Genomic DNA, 22564 nt, shown 5'->3' with positions numbered 1-22564 from the left:
TGTATTGACCTTTATGGAACGAAATCCACTACAGTGATAGGAATAAAGACTTGAATGCATAGTGAACTATTATTTAAATCCAAAATCCGATGTGCCATAACTGATAACATAATTATTGAATTCAAAATAGTAGACCCTGCGCGGAACTTACTAGAGACCGGATGTATACAGTGGAGCGCCGTACCTCCGGGGTTCGCCCCAGGTAACCCACAGGGCAGTAAAATCAGTCATGAACACGAAGGATCCACTTTACAAGAATTGCCTCTGACTCCGTAGTTCATCAGTTGACACAGGGACTTAAGTGGCAATCCCGGCCCGATTGTTCATTGTTGATGTCAGAGACCGACCCTAGAGTGCTCATTATGTGGTCCATCCGCTCTTATCGCCGCCCGCTCGGCTTTATGGTCGATCTCCGTGGAGACTATGAGAATGCGCCTCATGTGTACAGCGTAACGTCGCCAGACATTGAGAGATGTCCTTCTAAGCATACAGTGCCGTCTGTAAAAGCATAAGTAAGCCAGAAGGAGATCGGCATATAATAGAGCGCCCTGTCGCACCTGGTCTTGCACCATCTGAAACCAACCGTCTACTACATTTATCAAACCCTCAAAAAGGTCACCCATTTGAAAGACATCATCATGTCTCTTACGGGAAAAGTCATTCTGATCACCGGAGCATCCGCCGGGATAGGGAAAGCCGTGGCACAGCGCGTGGCCCAGAGCGGTGCCAGCGTTGTGATCAATTATCTACGTGATGCCACCTCTGCCAATGCCCTGGTCGACGAGATCGGCCTACACCGGGCTCTCGCCGTGCAAGCCGACGTTTCCAGAACCGATGATATCCACCGTCTAGTCGAGACGACGGTTGCGAAATTCGGACACATTGACGTGGTCATCCCGAATGCTGGCATTCTCCCGATGAAAGACCTCGACAGTACCACGGAAGCCGACTTTGACGCCGCATTCGCGCTCAACGTGAAAGGGCCGTATTTCCTAGCGCAGGAGGCAGCGCGTCATATGCCTTCCGGGGGCCGCATCATTTTTGTATCGACGGGCGTTACATCCTTCTCCGCGGCGGCGCCTTCTTACCTTCTATACGCCGCCACGAAAGGCGCAATCGAACAGATGACTCGGATCGCCGCCAAAGATCTCGGACGCAAAGGGATCATGGTTAATGCCGTGGCCCCTGGTCCGACGCAGACCGAGTTGTTCCTCCAGGGCAAATCAGAGGAGACATTGCGCCTTATAGCTAGCGCCAATCCGTTCAAGCGTGTCGCGGTCCCGGAGGAGATCACGGGGACCTTTAATTTCCTCTGCGGACCCGATAGTGCCTGGATTTCGGGGGAAGTGATTCGAGTGGATGGGGCAATGGCACTGCATTGAGGATGGGATAGGTAGATAGATAGATGGAGAAACGAATGAGAGAAATGAATAGTCCTGATCATGATCGATCCAGATCGCATCTAGTGCGTAGTACTCCGGAGTATGACCTCAGAGGATGACATGGCTACTCCGGAGTCGTGCTCCGTCGACTAGCCAGCGTTAAGAAGGACCGCTTAACTCTTAAACAAGAAAAAGAATGGAACCCGTGGAGAAAGACGCCCCGAAGAGGCAATCGCGGGCCCTCCAGAGGCGCGATGACGAAAGCGGGAATTAGGGCTTAGGGTATCATGGGGCCCGTCCACCTTTGCTAAGCGAGAAATCCTCAAATTGACATTGCCTCTTCCGACCGACCCTTCCAGCCGATCGTCAGCCAGCAACAACGAGAAATCGCAACCAGTACGTGCATTATTGTCCCCGTGAGCGCCGTTATTTTGACCTGTGAATTATGAGCTAACGTTTTCTTTTTTCCGCGTGTTTTCAGTGCAGATGTAGGTCCCATTCCAGTCCCTCGCACCCAACACCCAGCAATTAAACGCCCCTCCCGACAACGACGGCCCGTTTGGAATCGACAGAGTCATGCGAAAACACGAGATTGCAGATGCTGACATGTCCCGGTTGATAGTTTCGTCAAGACCCTGACGGGTAAGACCATTACCCTCGACGTCGAGTCGAGCGACACCATCGACAACGTCAAGTCCAAGATCCAGGACAAGGAGGGCATCCCCCCCGACCAGCAGCGTCTTATCTTCGCTGGTAAGCAGCTTGAGGATGGCCGCACCCTGAGCGACTACAACATCCAGAAGGTATGAAGGAACTTCCCATCGATTGAATCTCTTTGCGCTGGTTTTGTTGGGGACCAAGGTGGTGGAGGCCTCGAAATGCGACAACACAATGCGATTCTTTGTGTCAGAAATATGGAAACCGCCAAATCAATTATCGACACCGGCCTTTGGTTGAAACGAATTGGCGCATGGGATGATGGTTTTCGGATTTCACGACCCGATTTGGCTGACGCGGCTTTTTCCACTTCTACAGGAGTCCACCCTTCACCTTGTGCTCCGTCTGCGTGGTGGTATCATCGAGCCCTCCCTTAAGGCTCTCGCCTCCAAGTACAACTGCGAGAAGTCCATCTGCCGCAAGTGCTACGTATGTTTGCTCTCTTCCGTCACATGTCAAGATGGTTCATCAGGCGATCCATGACATGCTCCCATGCGCCCGGTTACTGACGTGATGTCACACAGGCTCGTCTGCCCCCTCGTGCCACCAACTGCCGTAAGAAGAAGTGCGGACACACCAACCAGCTCCGCCCTAAGAAGAAGTTGAAATAAACGATTTCATATTGTTACGGTTTTTCTACGTTGCTGGGGGGAGAAGATGCTGGGGGTTACGAGCCGATTGCAGCGTGGGAGGTTTTTCACGGCGTTGGAATGATAAAACATGATAGCCGAAGTCAAATGTTAATAGTTGGCTCCTCTCGGAAACAGCTGCAATCAAACAATTGTAAAATTCAAAAAGTTCCTCATAATCTTTATAACTAAAGGTGGATACAGATACAGTTTGGAAAGAGCAGTGACAAACAGGGAAAAGGGAAAACGGCAAAGCACCCGGGGAGACTATGTATCAAGATGGCTCACATTGCTGCCTGAGCAAAGTCATCCGATGCGGAGTCAGCGCTCGATGAGGACGAAATCAGCGAAGAACAGAGATGGGGAATAATCGATCTTCCTAAATCCCCAACATCCGTCTCTTGTCGTCATGATCATCGTCGTCGTGGTCCTTGTTCTTCTTCGAAACGGGGCTTCCGTGACTGTATCATAAATCATCAGCAAAGAAACAAATCAGTCAATCGTAGTAAGAGTTCACTCACGCGAAGAAGAAAATCTTGATGGCAATGGCGAAACCCGCATGCAGCACGATGACCAGGACCAGCAGGATCTTGCTCGCCTTCGCATCCGTGGCACTCAGGACAGGATACAAGTTGCGTAGCAAGAAGAAGACGGTCCAGCCAAACCCGACCCCGACAAGGGCCCAGTTGAGAGCAGTCAGGGGGCTCCAGCTAACCAGGGCGACCGCAATCCAGATCAAGTTCGAATATCCGTACAGCGCCCAGCACTCGATCAGGTCGGCAGTGGAGCTACCGAACCAGCGCAAGGCACCCCACAAAGCGATGGGCAGAAGGCCCGTGTATCCGTAGACCAAGCCTGCCGCGCCCGAAAGCAGCGTGAAGTCGTATTCAAAGTGGTCGTCGTCGTTATTCGAAAGCCATTGCGAAATAGTCCCCGTCAAGAAAAGAATCACCACCACGGTTGTCGCGATCCAGAACGGGCCGTACAGGTCGGCGTTGCCCTCCAGGACATCGAGGAAGTTGCTGCGAGGGTAAACGGCCGCCACGCATCGTCGCAGGACCTCGTTCGTGTCGACGTCAAAGAACTGCGCGTAGTAGTGGATCGACCACCAGGTATGCTTGGTCGGCGTGCCTCCGGGTGACCTGTCACGGCCACGAGAGGAACTTCCGCCGAGGAAAGGCGCGGAGTCTTGTTGCGCTTTGGCGCTGCGTTGGTCGTTCTCGAAGTCTAAAGTGACGCAGGGGGTCAGTTCACCGAAACAGCGATAGTCCTGATTCTCCCGACGAAATTGGGCTTACTGGAAGGATGAAATTCGAGGTCTTCCTGAAGGTCGGTATGACCGAGGTCGCCCTAGAGCTGGAGTTAGATTCAAGTATTCGGACCAAATAAGCTCCAATGCCAGTAATATACCTCAGCATCCACATCTACAACGACATCGTAGCCCCGGTTAGCCATCTTGCGCGGTCTGTCCGTCCGTGAGAACTGGTTTTGTCAGGCAGAGGGAGTAGTGCGGGAAATGCAAGAGTACACATCAGCTCCAGCCGGAGAGCGCCACACTTCAGCCACCATGTGGAGACGGCACGGCAGACGGTGGCTTGTTCTTCCCGCCGGGAGTTTTTGTTCTACAGGATGCATACGACATATACCAAGTCTACTCCCTACGCGGACGCAACATCGGGTCGTAATATGTAAGATCTATTTCACTAACTTTTTATTTTCTCTGAAACCCATCAGAAAAGCAGAAGATAAAACGCCAGCCGTAATCGTCAGGAATATTACCCGCAGAAAGCTCATTCACCATCCATATTCAGCTCATCAAAGTCATCAAGCAGCTCGTCCATGTTGATCTGCGGTCTTTCACCATCGCTCTCCTGGTCATCGTCCTCCTCCATGGCATCCGCCTGGCGCTGTTGTCGAACCTTGTACAGATCCATAGTGTGCCGTAGTTCCTGGTCCTCCTCGACATCACGCAAGAACATCTCAAAGTCCTCCTCAAGACGGTTGGCCTCCTGCTCCTGGCGGCGCGTTTGCTGGGTGGGGGCAGCAAGAGCCTCCTCCTCGTACTCGCGGGCCATACGCTTGACGCGCCACGCGCGGCTCTTGGGCTTCTTGCGGGCGTAGAACTTCTTGACGAGAACGACGTCCGGAAGTGTTGAACCGTACTGGTGGCTGGACTCGATAGCCTCGTAGTTGTCATCGTTAAAGATGGTTCCGGCAAGATGGTATCCGAGCACGGAGTCACCGACATGTAGAATGCCGCCAAGGTGAGTACGGGTGAAGTAGGTGATGTCGTTGGAGCCCAGGTCCGAGGCGCGGGCGACGGTGGCCTCGGCTAGGTGCCACTTGCCGTTGGTCTGGCCAGTAGGCTCGATGTCGAGGATGATGAACTCCTTGAGCTCGGTCACATCGGCAAGAGTCTTGAACGGAGTCCGCCAGTACGTGTTTGTGGTGACGTCGGTGGTTTGAAGGCTGGTCGGGTCCATGAGGTTCAGAGAGTTTCCAACGCGGTAGCATAGAGTAAGAGGCGAGATGTTTCCTAGCTGGCGCGCGAGCTTGATCGGTAGTGCGATGAGGTCGTCCTTGCAGATCGGGACAATTTCAATGGAGAATGTAAACTTGTAGGATTTGGTGCTGGTGTGGATGTCCATAGAAATGAGTTCCTGAGACTTCTGAGACCTGCAAGGGGCAACGGAGGCGAGGAAGTCGACCATCTTCTCGGCGTGATTTCGCTGGGCAAAGTAGAAATCGAGACCATCCTTTGCCTCTTTGATGTTGACCGTTTCCCTGTGGGCGCCATTCTTCAGGATAAGCTGCTCCAGGTAAAGGAAAGTACGCTTATGAGGCACTTTCTGTCGAACCTGGACTGCTGCTCGCCACGTGTTATGGGTATAGGATTTTTGACAGTCTACAAGGAATGTTAGCGGGGTCCTCACTGATGCAAGCAGGCAAATCCGTAGCGAATCTTACCTGGACATTGTTGCGAGGCCACAACGTATTCCACCTCGAACGCTTGTTGAATGATTGTACCCTGGAAAGCCTCCTGTTGGATCGTGATCTTAACCTTGATACGTCTCGAGTGTGGTTCGGTCCAGATGAAATTGGCGTCGATAATTCGGACTTTCGACAAGCCACGAAGACGGCGCAGACAGACTGCAAGTAGTTCCTTCGATTCGGGGGCTGCGCTGACCCAGCTGGTGGGAGGCTGGAGCCATCGCTCGCAGTCTCTGCAGGCGTGGAGCGTCGATTCGCGCTGGATACTAAATTTCCGAGCAAATCAATCAATCTTTGCTCCGTACGTGGGGTTATTTGTCGAGGGTTCAACATACCCTTGGGAAACATCAACATTGAGCTTCAGACAGTCCTGGCACAGCGCTCCAGCTGAAGTGGTTCCATCAATAGGGGCACCACAGTTGCAGCAAAGAATACTAGAATATATTAGCAACCATTCAGGCTGATCAACTTTAGCTAGTTAAAATCGCAATCAGGAAAAAAAAAAGTGTGGCGATAAGAAAACTCACGTCGCAGCGATGGGCTGGTCCTGCTGCAGCCCCGACATGGGGACTGGAGCATCTAAATCCATCGACATCTTGAATGCAAGATGCAAACCGCAATCACAAGTCCACTAAATTCGGAGAGTCGCAGGTCTGGAGTGATGCACGATCGGAGATATGACTCTTTTTTGCCCCGCCTCAAGTTTTTTGTGGCTGACTCAGCTGTTTGCTTGGTTTGCACTCCTTGATTTACAATCGGGCTCCGGACTTAATAATGGGCACTGGAGAATTGATAGACGACAAGGAAACCATTGCACCAGTCGCATATTTATGGGTGAGACAGCTGGAGAAGGGGCGAATAAGAAGTAGCGAGAAGCCAAAAGAAGCAAGGGAGATGTCTAAAACCACAACCAAGTATGCAGGCTGACATTAATATATATAACCCTATAGTAATTAACGTAGACTAACCACACCAGTAGATTGTGCCATTTGATTTTCAGTACTGGTGCTAATCTGCTATTCCCGTCTTATCATGTCTGTTACCAAAAATTTACATCTATACATTGTCGAGGGCGACAACCGATTGAACCATCATCTACCCCCATCCATTAGCACGCGGTGCCCTTTTCCTTTGCTTATAAATACATGAAAGTGAACCAAACGCCAAAATTTTTGTGAATACACTATGATGAACAAGGTAAATTCAAAGATAGCCTCGTGCCTGAAATGCGGCCTTAAAACGAGCGAGATATGACCAAATCGGAGTGTCCAGCCCCTTCTTTCTGATCCAAATAGACATGGCACCAATGAAGATAGCGACAGCCACAGAGCCGATTGTTCTTCGGTGATACCATACAAAGCCAATGACTTTCTCGCGTCGCTCCTCGTTGCGTAGATCTCGCACTTGTTGCTGGAACAAACTTACCGCTTCGTCCGTCGTTTGATTTGTGATGAGGTCTCTTGAGGTTTTTAGGACACTGGACTTGGATAGTTTTCTCCATGCACTAGATGACAGACACTCCGGCGGATAGTCATCAAAAAGCTGTACGGCGCGAGATATCAAGCCTTCGAGATCAAGGGGACATGGAAGCTTTGAGAGAGTGAAATGGAGCATCTCCGGCTCGTCTTCGGGAATCTCTAGCAGTTCTTTCTTCCGAGAAAGGATAATCGCGGCGAACAAGTAGATAGACACAATGGGCTCCTTGGCCAGCAAGAAGTCGAAGAGGCGAGCGATATCGCTATATTCTTGGATGTCGTGAGCATACAAGGTGAGGGTAGCCGCAAGTGCAAAAAAAGGCTTGATGCCTGCAAGATGCAACCGAAGATCCGGATCGGCCTTCTCAATAATATCGGGAATAAGCTGCAGATGCTTTAGCGTCGGGGACAGGGATGGTAGCATGTAATCCCGGATACGAAGGAGAGATAGCCGGGTGACCGCCGGTGCAGCCCTTTGACCCCCTAAAACCAAGAGGAGAACTTGAACAATATCATGGTACCCTTGAAAATAGCAAAGCATCGGGTAGTTTCGTAGTACTTGATTGATGAGATCTGAAAGCTCATTCTTCTTCAACGAAAGCTCAGTATCGGAGCCTAGAGGGAGTAGTTTAGCTTCCAGATCGATTCACCACGATTCTGGCGGGGACCATGACCATACAGTCGGGATAGTAGACGAAAGAACGATTGACATCAAGCTGAATTTGGTCCTCGTCGGCATGTGGTGGTAAGTCGTCCCATGCGGCAAAATCCGGGTCCCGGTCACTCTGAAGAAGCATCGGCCCTATTTGTGACTGTTACCAGGCCGTGTCTGCTCCTTCACTTACAGGGCGACTTACAGGCTATTCTTCGGATATCATCGCGAAGAAAACCCCCCTCCGAAGTGGCATGCGCGACCAGTGCATCGAAATCGCGCAAGTCACAGGCTTGGCGAATCGATGCTTCTTTCTCGGCTACCCGAGCATCCGTCTCTTTGTTCTGAATAGTTGTGAGTGATTGGCCGGCATCGCTAGTTGTATTCTCTTGTTCCTGTCCATCGTCCTTAATTTCAGGTACAGGGGCATCAAGTTGACTGTTGGGATCTGGTTGAGCTTCCATTGTAGTATCCAATCTTCATCTGCAGTTGACGGGAAGCCTAGGGGTAGATGAAGCTTTCTTATTTAAGATCTCATTGGAAACAAAAGTGACCAAGCTCTTCGGAATGTATCATTATCCGACCAATCTCCCCTCAATGATGTACCAAGTCCGAAGGCATGTAAGTGAGATGTAAGGGAGGGAAGACAAGATTGATAGAAGGATTGCTGGCTGTTCGTTTCCTCCTCGGTTGTACGCGCCCAATGTGGTCTAGCGTGCCTCGTGACCCGCAATGGGTCTTTGCTGGGACGGCCGACCGAACGCCCTCTCCATAGAAGAACCAAGCGTTCTCAATCGATTGCCATTCATTATAGAAGATCAGATTGACAGAACACTCAATAGACAACGAGCTCTCTGGCAGAGGCGCGGAGAGAGAAAGAGCAAAAAAAAAAAAAAAAAAAGGGAAGTAAAGTCCGGTCCCGTGATCTGGCGGCATTTCCATTGACCGCCCAAAAAACCGCCATCGTCCGCCCCTCCAAAGTCCGGGAATCTCTTGGTCCCTCTTTTCCCCCTTCGACATCAAGACCCGCTGCCTGTCGCGGTGCAAGACGTCTGCCGGTGGTTTCCTCAAGGTTGCCATGATCTTACACCCCTGTTCCCGGCCCCGAAAAAGCAACGCGACATCCTCAGTGCCCGAAGGGGCTGCTCAAGTGTGGCGGCAGATGGCATAAACATACATACATCATCGTCCGTTCGCCTACAGCCCAACTACGCAGGCGTGGCACTCAATAATTCGGTCCGCTTGCCGCGCCAAGACATCGTTGAGGATATTATCAGCATTCGGGCTCTGCCTTGTTTCTATTTTAACCCAGAGAGTGAAAAAGGAGAAAAATGACACGGTACTGACGAACCTGCATATCGTTACCACTCCAGGGCACACATGTGTATGACGATCCATATCTTCCTGTAAGTCGCATGCTCGAGATCCACTCGTCCTTCGAGAAGGTTGTTTCCTGAGTCATGACCACCGTTTAGTCTCTGTTGTATTATATTGTATGCGTCGAGACGCACTGCTTGTCCATCTGCACGAACCCTGGGAGGAAAATCGTTCCCCACTTCCCATACATCACCGACATTTCCACTTAAAGGCATCAAAATGGGAATCTACTTCTTCAATGTTCTAAGCATGGTCAAAGGAAATATTTGCCGCAGCCCTTAATTGTTCCCACTCGTCGTCAATTGCCTTTCTGCAACCGTTTCTTGTCTTCTAATCATCCCATCATCCTCAACTGTCTTTCCTCCGCAACGAGACTCCTATGGTTTTCTGGTCCCCATATCTCTAGGCTTTCTGTTTGTGGTTAAATCATTATGGCTCTCCCAATGTATGGCCAGGGTCGTACTTCACATACGGCCAATCATTCTGGCAAGCGACGTGATGCCGATCCTATGGATATAGAAAGTGACCTCATATCTTCGAATACGAAGGCAAAAGTTGGCCTGCTTTCTCATACTTTGGTACCAAGTCCAATTATCCAGTGGATCTTACCTGCCCGGCTTCGAGGGAAACATCAAAATGACGTTGTATTCGTCGGTGAACGAAGCTTGCAGATTAAAGAAGCTGTTTCTGGCGTGCATTTAGAAGGGGTTACCTCAAAATCGGATTTTGATGCCTATATTATGGCAGCAAAGGTGATCAACGTGAGCACCGAGTTACCGTGGGAGGCCCAGATGAAGCTGGGAGCCAGCAGCGCTACTACAGATGCTACGTCGAAGGTGGAAAATGATTTGCCACCTCAAATTCTGCTGCTCAGCCTGGCCTCGAAGGAACTGGTCTTTCTTTACTATTCAAATGCCCATGGGCAATTCATTCACCACCACCGACCATTACCAAACGACGTCAGTACATTTGAACGATTTGGGCGAAACATTGCGGTGGAGCCGAGGTATGCTTTCTTCTCCATCCTCCTTCAGATGAGTTCGTGTTCTCAGAACTTTACAGATCCCGCGCTGTAGCTGTCAGCGCATCCTGCGATTATTTTGGCGTTTTCATGTTGAAGAAGCCTCCTATCCTTCAGTCACAAATGCTACAGAACCAGTTGGAGCCCATCGCGGAGGTAGGCATAAAAGCTCGATTGACTCCAAAGGAACCATAGCTAATCTTTCAAATTAACCAGGAACGCTTCTTCCGTGTTGACGGGGACATCATTTTTATGGAGTTTCTGTACCCGAAATCCGACGATGGCGGGAAGGTCATTCTCCTTCTCCTTGTTGCCCAGGAGCATACAACCCATGCTATATGCTACGAGTGGGATGCCAATGAACCCCTGAGACAGGCTTCCCCTCGAGTGACCAAGAAGCTTCTACCCGTTGAGGACAGGCTGCCCACCATGCTCATTCCGCTTACCAAGACGTCGTCTTTTATGCTTATCACAACAACTTCCATGGCTGTATACAGGAGCCGATTGGACCCGCGAAGGCCCCCCAGCCGTTATCCACTTCCTGTTCCCGACCGTGAATCCCAAAGATCTCCATTATGGACCCGGTGGGCGAGGCCACTGCGGAATTGGATCTACAATCAGAAACATGACGACATATATCTTTGCCGTGAGGATGGCCGCATATTTTACCTGGGAATCGGAAATGACGGCGAAGTTGAGACCCAAACTCATTTAGGCCAGCTCTGCTGTGACGTCGATGCTGCCTTTGATATCTTGGACATTGGCCACGAAGGCGGTGATCTACTCCTAGCCGCTGGAAATACAGGTGATGGCGGTTTATTTGTTCAAAAAGCGCGAGATCACCCGAGGTGTGTCCAGAAATTTATGAATTGGACCCCGGTTACAGACTCCGTTCTCGTGAAATCCTCCAATCGGAAACCTTCCGAGGTAGATGTTGCTGGTGATCGATTGTTTGTCTGCTCTGCATCTTCCTTTGCCCGAGGGGCAATCGTCGAGCTACGACACGGAATTGAAGCGCAGATTGGACTGGCAGTCTCTCTAGAAGAGCTTTCCGGCACCCGAGACATATGGACCATGTTGGACGGCGCAAACGGAGGCGTTCACGTGCTGATTTCGGACCCTGTCTCCTCTGTACTATTATACCTGTCCGCTAATTTTGGAGAAGAGATTTGCGCCGTCGACGAAGTGGATTGCGGCTTGGACTTCGGAGCTCAGACTTTGGCCGCGGGATGCACTGCCTCGGGTGTCGTCATACAGGTGACGAACCAGGCTATTCACCTTGGGGCAACGGCAGAATCTGTGTCGAGCTTTCGGTTTCATTACGATGCCGGTCAAAGCATCGCGATTGCTGCAGTAGACGAAGAATCCTCTCTCATCGCAGTTGCCGTTCGAGTTCAACATGAAACGCACCTTCACCTCAAGAGGTTGACCACGGCGGCTAATCAGCTCCAGCTTTCTGACGTTGGTCACTCTCTTAAAATACCTTACGAGCCAGTCTGCATCTTCATCGAAAGCTTCGACACTGCATGTTTTGTTTTCATTGGGACGGGCAACGGGAAAATTCTAGTATATCGCGTGGAGGAGAGTGCCGTCCAGTTTTTGATCGAGAAGTCAGTAGATGTGGGAAATGTTGACGACATATCAAAAGCAATCGATAGTATTACGACAGTCAGTGCGGCCCCGGAAGGGCTTCGAAAGGAAAACCTTCTCCTTTGTGGCCTGCGGAGTGGCATCTTAGTGTCTTTTGAGCTGGTTTTCGACAGTCACAGCGCAAACTCTTCCATTGGTAAGCCGCCTGTTCTGGTTGAAGCTTTTATATAACTGACAGTCTCCTCTTTGTACAGCGATACAGCAAACCTCTTCACAGCGTCTAGGACACACGCCCGTTCGAGTGCAAAGCAGGGCAAAGCTCACCTTGTTAACCTGCGGGCAAGGGTTCTGGCAGGCTTCGTGTATTCAGAATGGCGGAAAGCCCGACTGCACACTCCAAAAGATCTGGATCACTGACCAGAATAACGTATGTTTCACTATTCTCCTTTCCTAGGGTCTCTTCTCTAAAACTCTTCCAGCCGGCCTATCATCCCAAAAATGTCTTCGGGTTCTCAATCGCCAACATCGTAAACTCGGACGTGGATGCTCTTTCTGATACTTTGTTCTGCATTGCGGATGGACAACTTCTCATCTGTACCTTGGATCGGGATGCCAAAACCGTCCCAAGAAGGATTGATTTACCAGGAAGCGCCACCAAACTTGCCTATTCCCAATATCTGAAAAGCCTTATTGTCGCTTATACCCAAACTGAATACGACACGGAATCTGACCCTATCAGACGTTTTACTCGACCACGGATTGAATTTGTCGACCCTGATTCCCAACATGCCGTCCTGGACCCTCTCGAGCCCCATACCGAGGACGAACCCGTTCCGTGGAGACCGCAGGGCGCAGCCGGGGAGAAGATCAGCTGCATTCTGGAGTGGACCCCCAGGAAAGGAGATGAGGAGTACCACTTCATCGTCATCGGGACTAGCCGGAAGAACCAGGCAGAGCAAGGTCGGGTTATCTTCCTGCAAACGATGCGGGATTTTTCAACGCCATCGCGAGTCGAATGCCATGTTAAACACATACACAAATTCGAGCAACCCGTGTATTCCATCGCCCCTTATGGGGGATTCACTCTGATGGTCTCTACTGGCCGTGAAATTGTTCCGTTGGAGCCTAAGATTTCAGATTCGCGGGGAATCCGGGCAGCTAGATTTCCCGTTCTATCTCCCGCGCTGTCGATGACCATCCAGGAGCCATATATCTACATGTCAACAGCTCGCGAATCGCTGATGATCCTTCGAGTCTCCGATGACAAGCTGACGCTTCATGCTCACGATCGACAGAAACTGGATGGGCTCTCGCATGTACATATCGGCGGAGAGCAGAATCTCGTTCTGGCATCCAGTCGCGGGGGGCGAGTGAGCATCTTGAGTGAGAGCGGGGTGACCGAGAGCTACAAGATGATGCCGGCCGCTCTGTGCGAGGCCCATTTACCCTCGTCCGTGTCGAAACTCAGCTTGGGCACGAAGCCGTCCCCCGTGTCCTCGCATTCCCAGGTTTTCTACGGCACGACCATGAACGGCACGGTTCACCGGTTCATGACACTGGCGGAGAACGAATGGCGCCTGCTGCGCCTCTTGCAGAATCTCTGTGTGCGGGACCCAGTCATCTGTCCCTTTACTCCGCGACGGACCAGGCTACGGAGTCCCGTCGGGAACGATCCGCTTGAGTTCCAGCCCTCTCAGATGCACATAGACGGAGATATCCTGAGTCGTCTGGTGATGCGCGGGCCAGAATGTTTGGCGCGCATGCTAGCTACGGGAGAATTCCATACGCTTTCGACTCCGGAGACAGGGTGTCCGCAGGCGATTCGGGATCGATTCTCCGAGTTATCTCGAGAACTGCTGGGAGATGACGAAGGGTCGAGTGCGGTAGAAATGGTGATGGGCTGGTTGAAACGATGCCTCCATGTGGAGCTGTAGGAGGCAGGGGGGTTGTGACTCAGAAAATGGAACGATTCTCTTCTCTTTCATGACTCTAAGCGGAAAATGCCGGTAGTCTAGGGCTGTAGATATACTCCAACTGGAGCACTCCGTAGCACATATGAAATCGGCCTGATCGCCCAGGCATCCGTGCCAAGGCGGAGCCAACCAGCAGCCAACCAGCGTCGGCCCCACCAAAACCCCCCAAAATTCTTATTCTCGGCCAAAGACAACCTTCGCCTCGTCAACCATCGGGGCCTTTCCTTCTTTTGGTACACTGAGAGCATCTCGGACATCTTTCTGTCTTTATTGCCTCTCTGTCTGTCGTTTGCGACCGTTGCCGATCGCACGTCGCAGATCAAGCGGATATCAGTGTGCGTGCACCCCATTTACCTACCTACTACTACTACCTACCTTGTGCCTCGTCTTGCATTCCTCTCTAGATAATTCCAATAAAACTAACTTTTGCATTGGGAAACAGCTGTTGATATCCCTTTTTTAATTCCTAATCCTGTAATAGGATCCTTATATCCGACCGAGCGATCGTCTTTGCTTTCCCACCCAACATGGCGCCCAAGAAGAAGGGAAACAAGAGACAGGAGGAAGACTGGGAGGCCGAACTTGGAGAGTCGGCCCCTGCCGCGGAGGCCCCCCCCGCCGAAGATGCCCCTGAAGATGGTGCCGCTGGTGGAGAGGAAGCCGGCGCCGGCGGCCTGCTCGCCGCTCTGAGGAAGAACAAGACCAAGAAGGCCAAGAAGGGAAAGCCCGCCAATGATTTCGTGGAGGGCGAGGATGCAGGCGACGCCAACGGAGATGCCAACGGAGACGCCGATTTCGCCAGCAAGCAACCCGAAGAGGGCACGTTCGACGATGAGGATGTCTTTGGCGGAAAGAAGGCCGCGAAGGCTGCCAAAGCCAAGGCCGCTGCCGCCGCCGCGCCCCCCGCCGAGGAAGAAGAGGGTGGCTTCCGTGTGAAGTCCAAGAAGGAGAAGGAGAAGGAGAAGAAGGAGAGAGAGAAGCAGCGAAAGAAGGAACAGGTAACGTCCATTCGCTCAAGACGTAGTCAAGAATCAAACAGACTGACTTTTTTTTTTTTTTCCCAACTGCGTTTAGGCATCCAAGAAGAAGCCCGCTCCCGCGGCTCAACCAGCTAAAGCCGAGCCTGCGAAGAAGAATGAGCCCGCCGCTGCTCCCGCTCCCGAACCTGCTGCCCCCGAACCTGCCGGTGGCAAGAAGAAGAAGATCCCCGCCCATCTAGCCGCCATCCAGAAACAGCAGGAAGCCCTCCGAAAGCAGCGTGAGGAAGAAGAGCGACTTCTGGCCGAAGAAAAGGCTGAGGCGGAGGAAAAGCAACGTCTCGATGCCGAAGAAGAGAAGAAGAGAGAAGAAGCTCGCCAACGCAAGAAGGAGAAGGAGAGGGAGAAGAAAGAACAATTGAAGAAGGAGGGCAAGCTCCTCACCAAGGCCCAGAGGGAAGCCAAGGAGCGCAATGAATTGCGATTGAAGCAGATGCTTGCGGCCGGTGCCGGCAAGGTTGCTGGTCTTGAGGACTCCCAGGCCGAAAAGAAGAAGCCTGTCTACGAAAATCGAAAGAAGAAGGGCGGCAAGAAGCAGGAAGAAGATCTGGAGGCTGCTGCCGCCCGCGCCAAAGCTCAGCGTGAGGCCGAGGATGAGCGCCGACGCAAAGAGGAAGAGGCCAAGGCTAAGGCCGAGGCCGAAGCTGCTGCTGCTAGCGCTGCCCCCGGAGAGGAAGATGATGATGTCGATGACTGGGAGAAGGCCGCCGATGCCGATGACGTGAAGGACAGCTGGGACGCTCCGTCTGACGAAGAAGAAGAGCCCAAGAAGGCTGAGGAAACTGCCAAGCCCGCTGCCAACGGAAAGGCCGAGGAAGAGGCAGAGGACTCTTCCGAGGAGGACTCATCCGACGAGGACTCGGATGAAGAAGAACAGTCCGCGGCCCAGAAGGCCATTGCTCAGAGGAAAGCCGAAGCCGCCGAGCGGAGAAAGAAACAGCATGAGGAAGCGATGGCAGCCCGGTCCAAGGACGACCTGCGATCTCCCATTTGCTGTATTCTGGGTCACGTCGATACAGGTAAGACGAAGCTGCTGGACAAGATCCGACAGACCAACGTGCAGGAAGGCGAGGCTGGTGGTATTACGCAACAGATTGGTGCCACCTACTTCCCCGTCGAAGCTCTGCGCCAGAAGACCTCCGTGGTGAACAAGGACGGCAACTTCGAATTCAAGATCCCCGGTCTGTTGATCATCGATACGCCCGGTCACGAGTCCTTCTCCAACCTGCGATCCCGAGGATCGTCTCTCTGCAACATCGCCATTCTGGTCGTCGATATCATGCACGGTCTCGAGCCGCAAACTCTCGAATCTATGCGGTTGCTCCGTGACCGTCGCACGCCTTTCATTGTCGCCCTGAACAAGATCGATCGTCTTTACGGCTGGAAGAAGATTGACAACAACGGCTTCCAGGAGAGTTTGGCCATGCAGAACAAGGGTGTCCAGAACGAATTCCGCACCCGACTTGAGCGCACCAAGCTTCTCTTCGCCGAGCAAGGGTTCAACTCGGAGGTCTTCTACGAGAACAAGTCCATGGCCCGCAATGTGTCCCTGGTTCCCACCTCCGCCCACACCGGTGAGGGTATTCCCGACATGCTGCGCCTGTTGACTACCCTGACCCAGGAGCGTATGACCAACTCGCTCATGTACCTGTCGGAGGTTGAGTGTACCGTGCTTGAAGTGAAGGTGATCGAGGGTCTCGGTACGACCATTGACGTTGTCCTGTCGAACGGTATCCTTCGCGAGGGTGACCGAGTCGTACTGTGCGGTCTAAACGGGCCTATATCGACCAACATCCGTGCCTTGCTCACGCCGGCACCTCTCAAGGAGCTGCGTCTGAAGTCTCAGTACGTCCACAACAAGGAGGTCAAGGCTGCTCTGGGTGTCAAGATTGCTGCCAACGATCTCGAGCAGGCCATTGCCGGTTCGCGGTTGATGGTTGTCGGACCCGACGACGATGAAGAGGATATCGAGGAGGAGGTCATGTCCGATCTGGAGAACCTCCTTAGCAAGGTCTCCAGGGATCAGCGTGGTGTCAGCGTTCAGGCCTCCACCCTTGGTTCCTTGGAAGCGTTGCTGGAGTTCCTGCGTGTCTCGAAGATTCCCGTTGCCAACATCTCCATCGGTCCCGTCTACAAGCGTGATGTCATGATGGCAGGAACCATGTTGGAGAAGGCCAAGGAGTTCGCCGTCATGCTCTGCTTCGATGTCAAGGTGGACAAGGAGGCTGTCGCCTACGCCGAGGAAATTGGTGTCAAGATCTTCACGGCCGACATCATCTACCACCTGTTCGACGACTTCACCAAGCACATGGCTGAGCTGACCGAGCAGCGCAAGGAGGAGAGCAAGCTGCTTGCCGTCTTCCCCTGCGTGCTCAAGCCCGTGGCCGTCTTCAACAAGAAGGATCCCATTGTTATTGGTGTCGATGTTCTGGAGGGCAGCCTTCGCATGCACTCGCCTTTGGCGGCTGTGAAGACCAATGCCGCTGGGCAAAAGGAAATCATCGATATTGGCCGAGTGTAAGTTGATCCTTATGTGGAGAGACAGCAAAGTCTCGTATTCGTTGCAACAACCGCTAACTATTTGCTCCCAGGGTATCTATCGAGCGTGATCACAAGCCAGTGGCCGTCGTCAAGCGAGGCCAACCTTCCGTTGCCGTCAAGATCGAGGGCGCCAACCAGCCGATGTACGGTCGTCACCTGGAAGAGAAGGACCAGCTGTACACCCGGATCTCTCGTGCCAGCATCGATACGCTCAAGGAATTCTACCGTTCGGAAGTGTCGATGGAGGAATGGGCTCTGGTCAAGAAGCTCAAGCCTGTGTTCGACATTCCTTAAATCACGTTTTGCAGCTGATATCTTCTACGGTCTTGCGCCCCAGGGAGCAAGGCCGGGCGAGCTCCCTGCAATTGTACATGTTTTCCTTCTAGCGAAATTTTTGCTTTCATGTGTCTTGATGATATGTGCACTGCGTCGACAGCGGTGTACCTGATGAATAGAGACGAAACTTGGGGTGGATGATTTAGAACGGTTGCAGGATCTGGATGCATGAGGAACGAATGACTCTCCTTTTTTCTTTTCTTCTTTTTCTGTGACTGGACAGTCTCCCAAAAAACAAAAAGCAAGGTTGGGAATGCCTGTACATGAACAACAACAAAAGTCGAAGCAGGCCATGGTCTTTTTTCAATGTGTGTTAATGATACTTTTCTTTCTTTTTTGAATGACATTTTGGTTGGTTCCAAGTATAAATATAAGTATAAGTACACCACCCCTCGCCATTCATATTCACATAGCCTCTGGATACCCGATCCATCTCTGTCCCTCTCATTCAATCACTTTATAACCCAGTTACTCGTAATCCTCTCCCTCCCACTTCTCCGCCTTTCCTCCCTGACCTGCCCAATCCAACCAACTGCCCTCATACACACCCACCCGCTCGGGATCGTAGCCAGCCTTCACGGCCAACTGCGCCGCCGCTCGCGCCCGAACCCCCGCCTTGCAGTAGAACACGATATCGCCGGACTCCTGGCCCTCCACGGCACCGGGCTTGGGGAACCCGAACCGCGTCTCGAACTCGTCCGGCGTCAGGAACAGCGCGTCCGGCTGCGAGGCCAGCGGCACGCACACGGCGGACGGGATCACCCCGGTGGCGGTTAACTCGGCGGGCTCGCGGACGTCGACGAGGATGAGGGATTTCTGGGGCGAGGAGGGCGGCGAGTTGGGAGAGGTAGATGGGAGGGCGGCGTTGATCTATCGAAGGGTTCATTAGTTTCTATTGCTCTTCCTTTTCCGGTGACTACTTAAGTAGGTGCTAGATGGTTATGGGAAGGTGCATACGTCTTCGAATCCCCACTGTCTCATGGACTTGTCCGCGTTGCTCTTCCATCGCACCGACTGGCTAGGGTATTGTCGGTGGTTTTGCTTCTGAGCCTGGCATTGGTGCTGGAGTGCCGTCCATCTTGAGTTCTGGGGGAGATGTCTCGAGCCGAACGCTCTGGAGCTCGAGAGGACGGGTGCGGCTGCGGAGATGGGAGAGCGCGAGGCGGTCTGCACGCCGCGGGCGAGGAGAGATGTCAATGGGCGTTTAGCGATCATTTTTGCGGTGCGTTGGCTGGGGAGAAGTGTTGGGTTGAATGGGAGCGAGGGAGTCTGGGGAAGTCCGTTCCTTCGCCGTGATGTCAGTCTGGTGGGGCCCACCGCCTTCTGGATTGGGTGGTATACATTGCATGAGGCATGAGGGTTTGCTTTCATTTCGTTTCTTTCGTGGGATTGGGGAGAGTTGTTTGGTGAGATTGGATCAGATGTAGTTCTCTCTCATATTATACTACGTACGATCTACTGGGGGTGAGAGTTTGCATGATAAAGTAGTAGTACCCCTGCAGTTGCATGAAGCATTTGTATGCTGGATAGAAGTATAAGGCTTCATCTTCATCCAGCTTGGGGAGACCAGCATTCCCACGGATCCATACAGTCAATCACGACAGGGTCTACTGGTGTGGTCAGGGCGCCTTGAGTTGCTGCAATTTCAACAACTTCAAGTCAACGGCGTCAGTGGTTCCTGCCGGAGAGGAACACCTTCCTCAATTCTATGTCTATAAATCTCTTTCTCTCTTCCTCCCTCCCTCTTGTCATGACTTTCCAGACATTACTTTCCTTTTTACCAAGCTTATAACTCTTAGAAATATCCTTCCATCTATACCAGCCCTTTACCAGTCCAACTTCTAACATCCAACTTCCCCCATCGCCATGTCGCTTCTCTACTATATCTACCTCAGGATCCTTGTAATCTGCGTGAGATTATGGGCTCGAATGACGGGTGGAACCTCCGCAAGTCCCAATGTGGTCTATTCAATCCCATCGCGCAACCCCAAGCGATCCATCCCAGTCCATGTCTATCAACCGACCCAACGGCAACCCCCAGGTCAAGTCGGTCCAGTCCTGATCAACTTCCACAGAGGCGGCTTCGTAATCCCCGCTCATGGAAGTGACGATTCTTTCTGTCGAAAGGTTAGCGAAAGGACAGGCTACACGGTCATCGATGTCGGGTATCGTCTTGCTCCGGAGCACCCTTTCCCAGCGGCGCATGAGGATGCCGAGGACGCCATCACTTGGGTGCGGAGCCAGCGCGAGACATTCGACACCTCGAAGGTAGCTCTCTCGGGATTCGGCGCGGGAGGAAGCATCGTGCTCAGTCTCGCAAGTGTGGTTTATCCCCCCAGTGCATTCCACTGCGCCATCGCCTTCTATCCGACTGTCGACTGGACAATCGACCCGGGAGCTAAGATGGCGCCGAATCCCCATGGTCCGCCGATTTCTGCCTGGATGATGCGTCTGTTCAAGAACGCTGTATTCCAGGGCCAGGTGAATCTTGCGGATCCCTATGTGTCTCCGTTGTGTGCGGCCCCGGAGCGGTTCCCGCCTCGGGTGATGATTGTCACGGCCGACGGGGATAGGCTTGCGCCGGAAGGGAATGAGCTGGGGCGTAGATTGGAGCTCAAGGGAGGTGGCCGTGTTATACCCTTGCAGGTGAAACGTTGTAGCCATGCTTTCGACAAGACGGCTCAGGAAGGGTCGCCACAGAAGACAGAGAAGAGAAATGCTTATTTTTTGGCCGTGGACATGCTTCGGTCACCATTGTGATTCATCCTACCTTTTGATATGGCTCAAACCGCATGGCGATGACGACTAGAAGTGAGATAAGATAGTCGACCAAGATATACTTGGTTCATGAGTGGGCCTGGGGCGGTTATGCTCGGAGATTGTGGATCGCTGTATACTAGATGGCCTCCCTGTCACGCACAGGGCGTGCCCACCTCCATTCTTTCTGCACTTTCGTTAGGCATTCTAATTTATTAGCAGCGTTGCATCCTGCAATTGATTTCCTTTACCCAATTCCAAACATCCCTCCTGCAATTGCAAGGCCAAAATGTCTGTCGATGGCCAGCACCATAACATCGTGGCAATAGAAGCTATCCACTGCCCAATTCCAGCGCCGGCCCTCCCCTTACCACAATCCTATACTCTCATCCAACACCAATGGACCTCCCAATCCGACTTGGCGCCGCGCATCAAAGACGCCACGATCATCATCACGACCACCATCGCCCTCACGGCTAAAGAACTGAGCCCCGAAGTCACACCCCACCTCCGCCTAGTCGTGGTCATGGCCACGGGGACCGACTGCGTGGACAAAGACGCCGCCCGGGCCCGGGGGATCCCCGTGTGCAACTGCCCGGGCACCAACGTCGAGAGCGTCAGTGAGCACGCCATCGGCCTCTACTTCGCTACCCGGCGCAAGATCGTGCAGCTCCACTGCGCGACGGCCGCCATCCCCGCCGATCCGGAGCGAGACACGGACTGGAAAACGACGGGGTCGCTGCATCGACGCCTGCGCTCCAAGGACGGCCACGCGCCGGTGCTCTGCGGTCGAGAAACCTTAGGCGTGATCGGCTACGGAGCGCTCGGGCAGCGGATCGCGAAGGTCGGCGCGGCCCTCGGGATGAAGGTGCTGATTGCAGAGCGGAAGGGCGAGGTGGAGCGGCCGCGCGCAGGACGGACGCCCTTCGACCAGGTCCTGAGGCAGTCCACGGTGGTGATTCTTTGCTTGCCGCGAACGCCGGAGACGGAGGGGTTGATCTCGAGGGAGGAGCTGGAGGGGATGCATCCGCAAGCCTTGCTGATCAATGTTGCGAGGGGTGGGATTGTCGATGAGAGCGCGCTGCTGGAGGCGCTCAGGCAGGGGTGGATTTCGGGGGCGGCGACGGATGTCTTTGCGAGGGAGCCGGCGGGGCGAGGGGATTCGCCGTTGCTGGGGGTCGAGGCTGAAGGGCTGAATTTGGTGTTGACGCCTCATCTGGCTTGGTTGTCGGAAGATACGTTGGTGAATCTGCAGGATGCGGTGAAGTGGACGATTGAACGGTGGTGCGCAGGCGAGACGGTTAATGACGTTAGTGGTTAGATTATTTGAGCTGATGGTTTGTAGCTGTATAGAGAATTGGATAGACAGAATGCAACAGGTATTGGGCATGTTATACTTGAGGAATGACATCTTTGCTGTCATGCAACGATCATCGATCTGAATCATGTCTGGGATGGAGAAGGAGAACAGGAAGATCGATGGAAGGAAATTCCCGACGCGTGATCAAGGCTGCCTCAGGCTGAATGAACATCCAAGTATATCCCTACAGGCAAAATCTACATCCCGAACCTCAAACATCAAAGAAAGCTGCAATTATTATTAGTTCTAAATACCGTATCTAAGAAAGTGGCCCAGTTCTTCATTCGTGAGGGTTCCACAGGCATCATTTCAAAATCATGTACTCTGGTCCGTCTTGGCCTCAGAGATCACCGGCTCGCAATAAAGCCAGATCTGAGGCCTTGGGACTTCCATCCACCCAAAAGAAATCAAAGGGAAAAAAACAAAGGGGGGAAAATTCGCCCATGGGGGACTCCACAGGGCAATAGTACAAAGGTAGGTACAGCAAGAAAGGGAAACAGTGAAAAGGATAAAGCGTCCGGCCATTCTATCTCCAGGATAGAAGCTTAATGCTGGAGGACCATGGGATGGAATCGGATGACTCCAACCAGATATAAACAAGGTCTAACTCATGACACTGCTAGCAAGGCGCTAGAGCACAAAAGCAATAGGATGAGCCCGAGCTTCGCTTTTGAAAGAGAAACGATGAAGAAGAGAAAAGAAAGATGAAGGGAATTGAGAAAAAAG

At 52.6% G+C, this 22564-nt stretch overlaps 11 protein-coding genes across 11 annotated transcripts; 6 read left to right on the top strand and 5 right to left on the bottom strand.

The window, feature by feature from the left end:
- The first annotated feature begins 237 nt into the window (after positions 1–237).
- P170DRAFT_432731 (NAD(P)-binding protein) lies at positions 238–1577 on the top strand. The gene is made up of 2 exons (XM_024848326.1): positions 238–498; positions 558–1577. Exon 2 carries the CDS (start codon positions 639–641, stop codon positions 1380–1382), a length of 744 nt encoding a protein of 247 aa, XP_024710499.1. The 5' UTR covers positions 238–498; positions 558–638; the 3' UTR covers positions 1383–1577.
- A 487-nt stretch (positions 1578–2064) lies between these two features.
- P170DRAFT_432730 (uncharacterized protein) lies at positions 2065–2695 on the top strand. The gene has a single exon (XM_024848325.1). The coding sequence runs from the start codon at positions 2358–2360 to the stop codon at positions 2580–2582; it is 225 nt and encodes a 74-aa protein (XP_024710498.1). The 5' UTR covers positions 2065–2357; the 3' UTR covers positions 2583–2695.
- Positions 2696–2833: 138 nt separating this feature from the next.
- Positions 2834–4240, bottom strand: P170DRAFT_399150 (Yip1 family protein). Its single transcript, XM_024846267.1, has 4 exons — positions 4139–4240; positions 4027–4078; positions 3250–3955; positions 2834–3189 (listed from the first exon to the last, which is right to left on the bottom strand). Exons 1-4 carry the CDS (start codon positions 4181–4183, stop codon positions 3108–3110), a joined length of 885 nt encoding a protein of 294 aa, XP_024710497.1. The 5' UTR covers positions 4184–4240; the 3' UTR covers positions 2834–3107.
- Positions 4241–4406: 166 nt separating this feature from the next.
- On the bottom strand, positions 4407–6377 carry P170DRAFT_399147 (ribosome-binding protein NMD3). Its single transcript, XM_024846266.1, has 4 exons — positions 6247–6377; positions 6055–6153; positions 5696–5985; positions 4407–5633 (listed from the first exon to the last, which is right to left on the bottom strand). Exons 1-4 carry the CDS (start codon positions 6312–6314, stop codon positions 4519–4521), a joined length of 1572 nt encoding a protein of 523 aa, XP_024710496.1. The 5' UTR covers positions 6315–6377; the 3' UTR covers positions 4407–4518.
- A 430-nt stretch (positions 6378–6807) lies between these two features.
- Positions 6808–8476, bottom strand: P170DRAFT_399145 (TBC domain-containing protein). Its single transcript, XM_024846265.1, has 3 exons — positions 8052–8476; positions 7874–7996; positions 6808–7809 (listed from the first exon to the last, which is right to left on the bottom strand). Exons 1-3 carry the CDS (start codon positions 8308–8310, stop codon positions 6923–6925), a joined length of 1269 nt encoding a protein of 422 aa, XP_024710495.1. The 5' UTR covers positions 8311–8476; the 3' UTR covers positions 6808–6922.
- Positions 8477–9732: 1256 nt separating this feature from the next.
- On the top strand, positions 9733–13768 carry thtA (the record flags this gene model as incomplete). The annotated part of the gene is made up of 5 exons (XM_024843571.1): positions 9733–10229; positions 10286–10400; positions 10461–12030; positions 12089–12261; positions 12314–13768. The coding sequence occupies 5 exons, from the start codon at positions 9733–9735 to the stop codon at positions 13766–13768; spliced, it is 3810 nt and encodes a 1269-aa protein (XP_024710494.1).
- A 242-nt stretch (positions 13769–14010) lies between these two features.
- On the top strand, positions 14011–18085 carry P170DRAFT_452658 (putative mitochondrial translation initiation factor IF-2). Its single transcript, XM_024851289.1, has 4 exons — positions 14011–14142; positions 14250–14805; positions 14882–17361; positions 17436–18085. The coding sequence occupies exons 2-4, from the start codon at positions 14335–14337 to the stop codon at positions 17677–17679; spliced, it is 3195 nt and encodes a 1064-aa protein (XP_024710493.1). The 5' UTR covers positions 14011–14142; positions 14250–14334; the 3' UTR covers positions 17680–18085.
- On the bottom strand, positions 18077–18973 carry P170DRAFT_461112 (rhodanese-like domain-containing protein). Its single transcript, XM_024852001.1, has 2 exons — positions 18679–18973; positions 18077–18591 (listed from the first exon to the last, which is right to left on the bottom strand). The coding sequence occupies exons 1-2, from the start codon at positions 18934–18936 to the stop codon at positions 18190–18192; spliced, it is 660 nt and encodes a 219-aa protein (XP_024710492.1). The 5' UTR covers positions 18937–18973; the 3' UTR covers positions 18077–18189.
- Positions 18974–19587: 614 nt separating this feature from the next.
- P170DRAFT_470605 (alpha/beta-hydrolase) lies at positions 19588–20481 on the top strand (the record flags this gene model as incomplete). The annotated part of the gene is made up of 1 exon (XM_024852777.1): positions 19588–20481. One exon carries the CDS (start codon positions 19588–19590, stop codon positions 20479–20481), a length of 894 nt encoding a protein of 297 aa, XP_024710491.1.
- Positions 20482–20685: 204 nt separating this feature from the next.
- Positions 20686–21799, top strand: P170DRAFT_461111 (D-isomer specific 2-hydroxyacid dehydrogenase family protein; the record flags this gene model as incomplete). The annotated part of the gene is made up of 1 exon (XM_024852000.1): positions 20686–21799. Exon 1 carries the CDS (start codon positions 20768–20770, stop codon positions 21797–21799), a length of 1032 nt encoding a protein of 343 aa, XP_024710490.1. The 5' UTR covers positions 20686–20767.
- Positions 21800–22117: 318 nt separating this feature from the next.
- On the bottom strand, positions 22118–22500 carry P170DRAFT_35161 (uncharacterized protein). The gene has a single exon (XM_024843880.1). The coding sequence runs from the start codon at positions 22361–22363 to the stop codon at positions 22154–22156; it is 210 nt and encodes a 69-aa protein (XP_024710489.1). The 5' UTR covers positions 22364–22500; the 3' UTR covers positions 22118–22153.
- Positions 22501–22564: the final 64 nt, after the last annotated feature.

Source organism: Aspergillus steynii, assembly GCF_002849105.1.
Source record: "Aspergillus steynii IBT 23096 chromosome Unknown P170scaffold_1, whole genome shotgun sequence".
In the NCBI taxonomy this organism is placed as follows: Eukaryota; Fungi; Ascomycota; class Eurotiomycetes; order Eurotiales; family Aspergillaceae; genus Aspergillus; species Aspergillus steynii.
The sequence above is the reverse complement of the archived record's forward strand: the minus strand, read 5'-3'. Positions and strand labels throughout refer to the sequence as shown.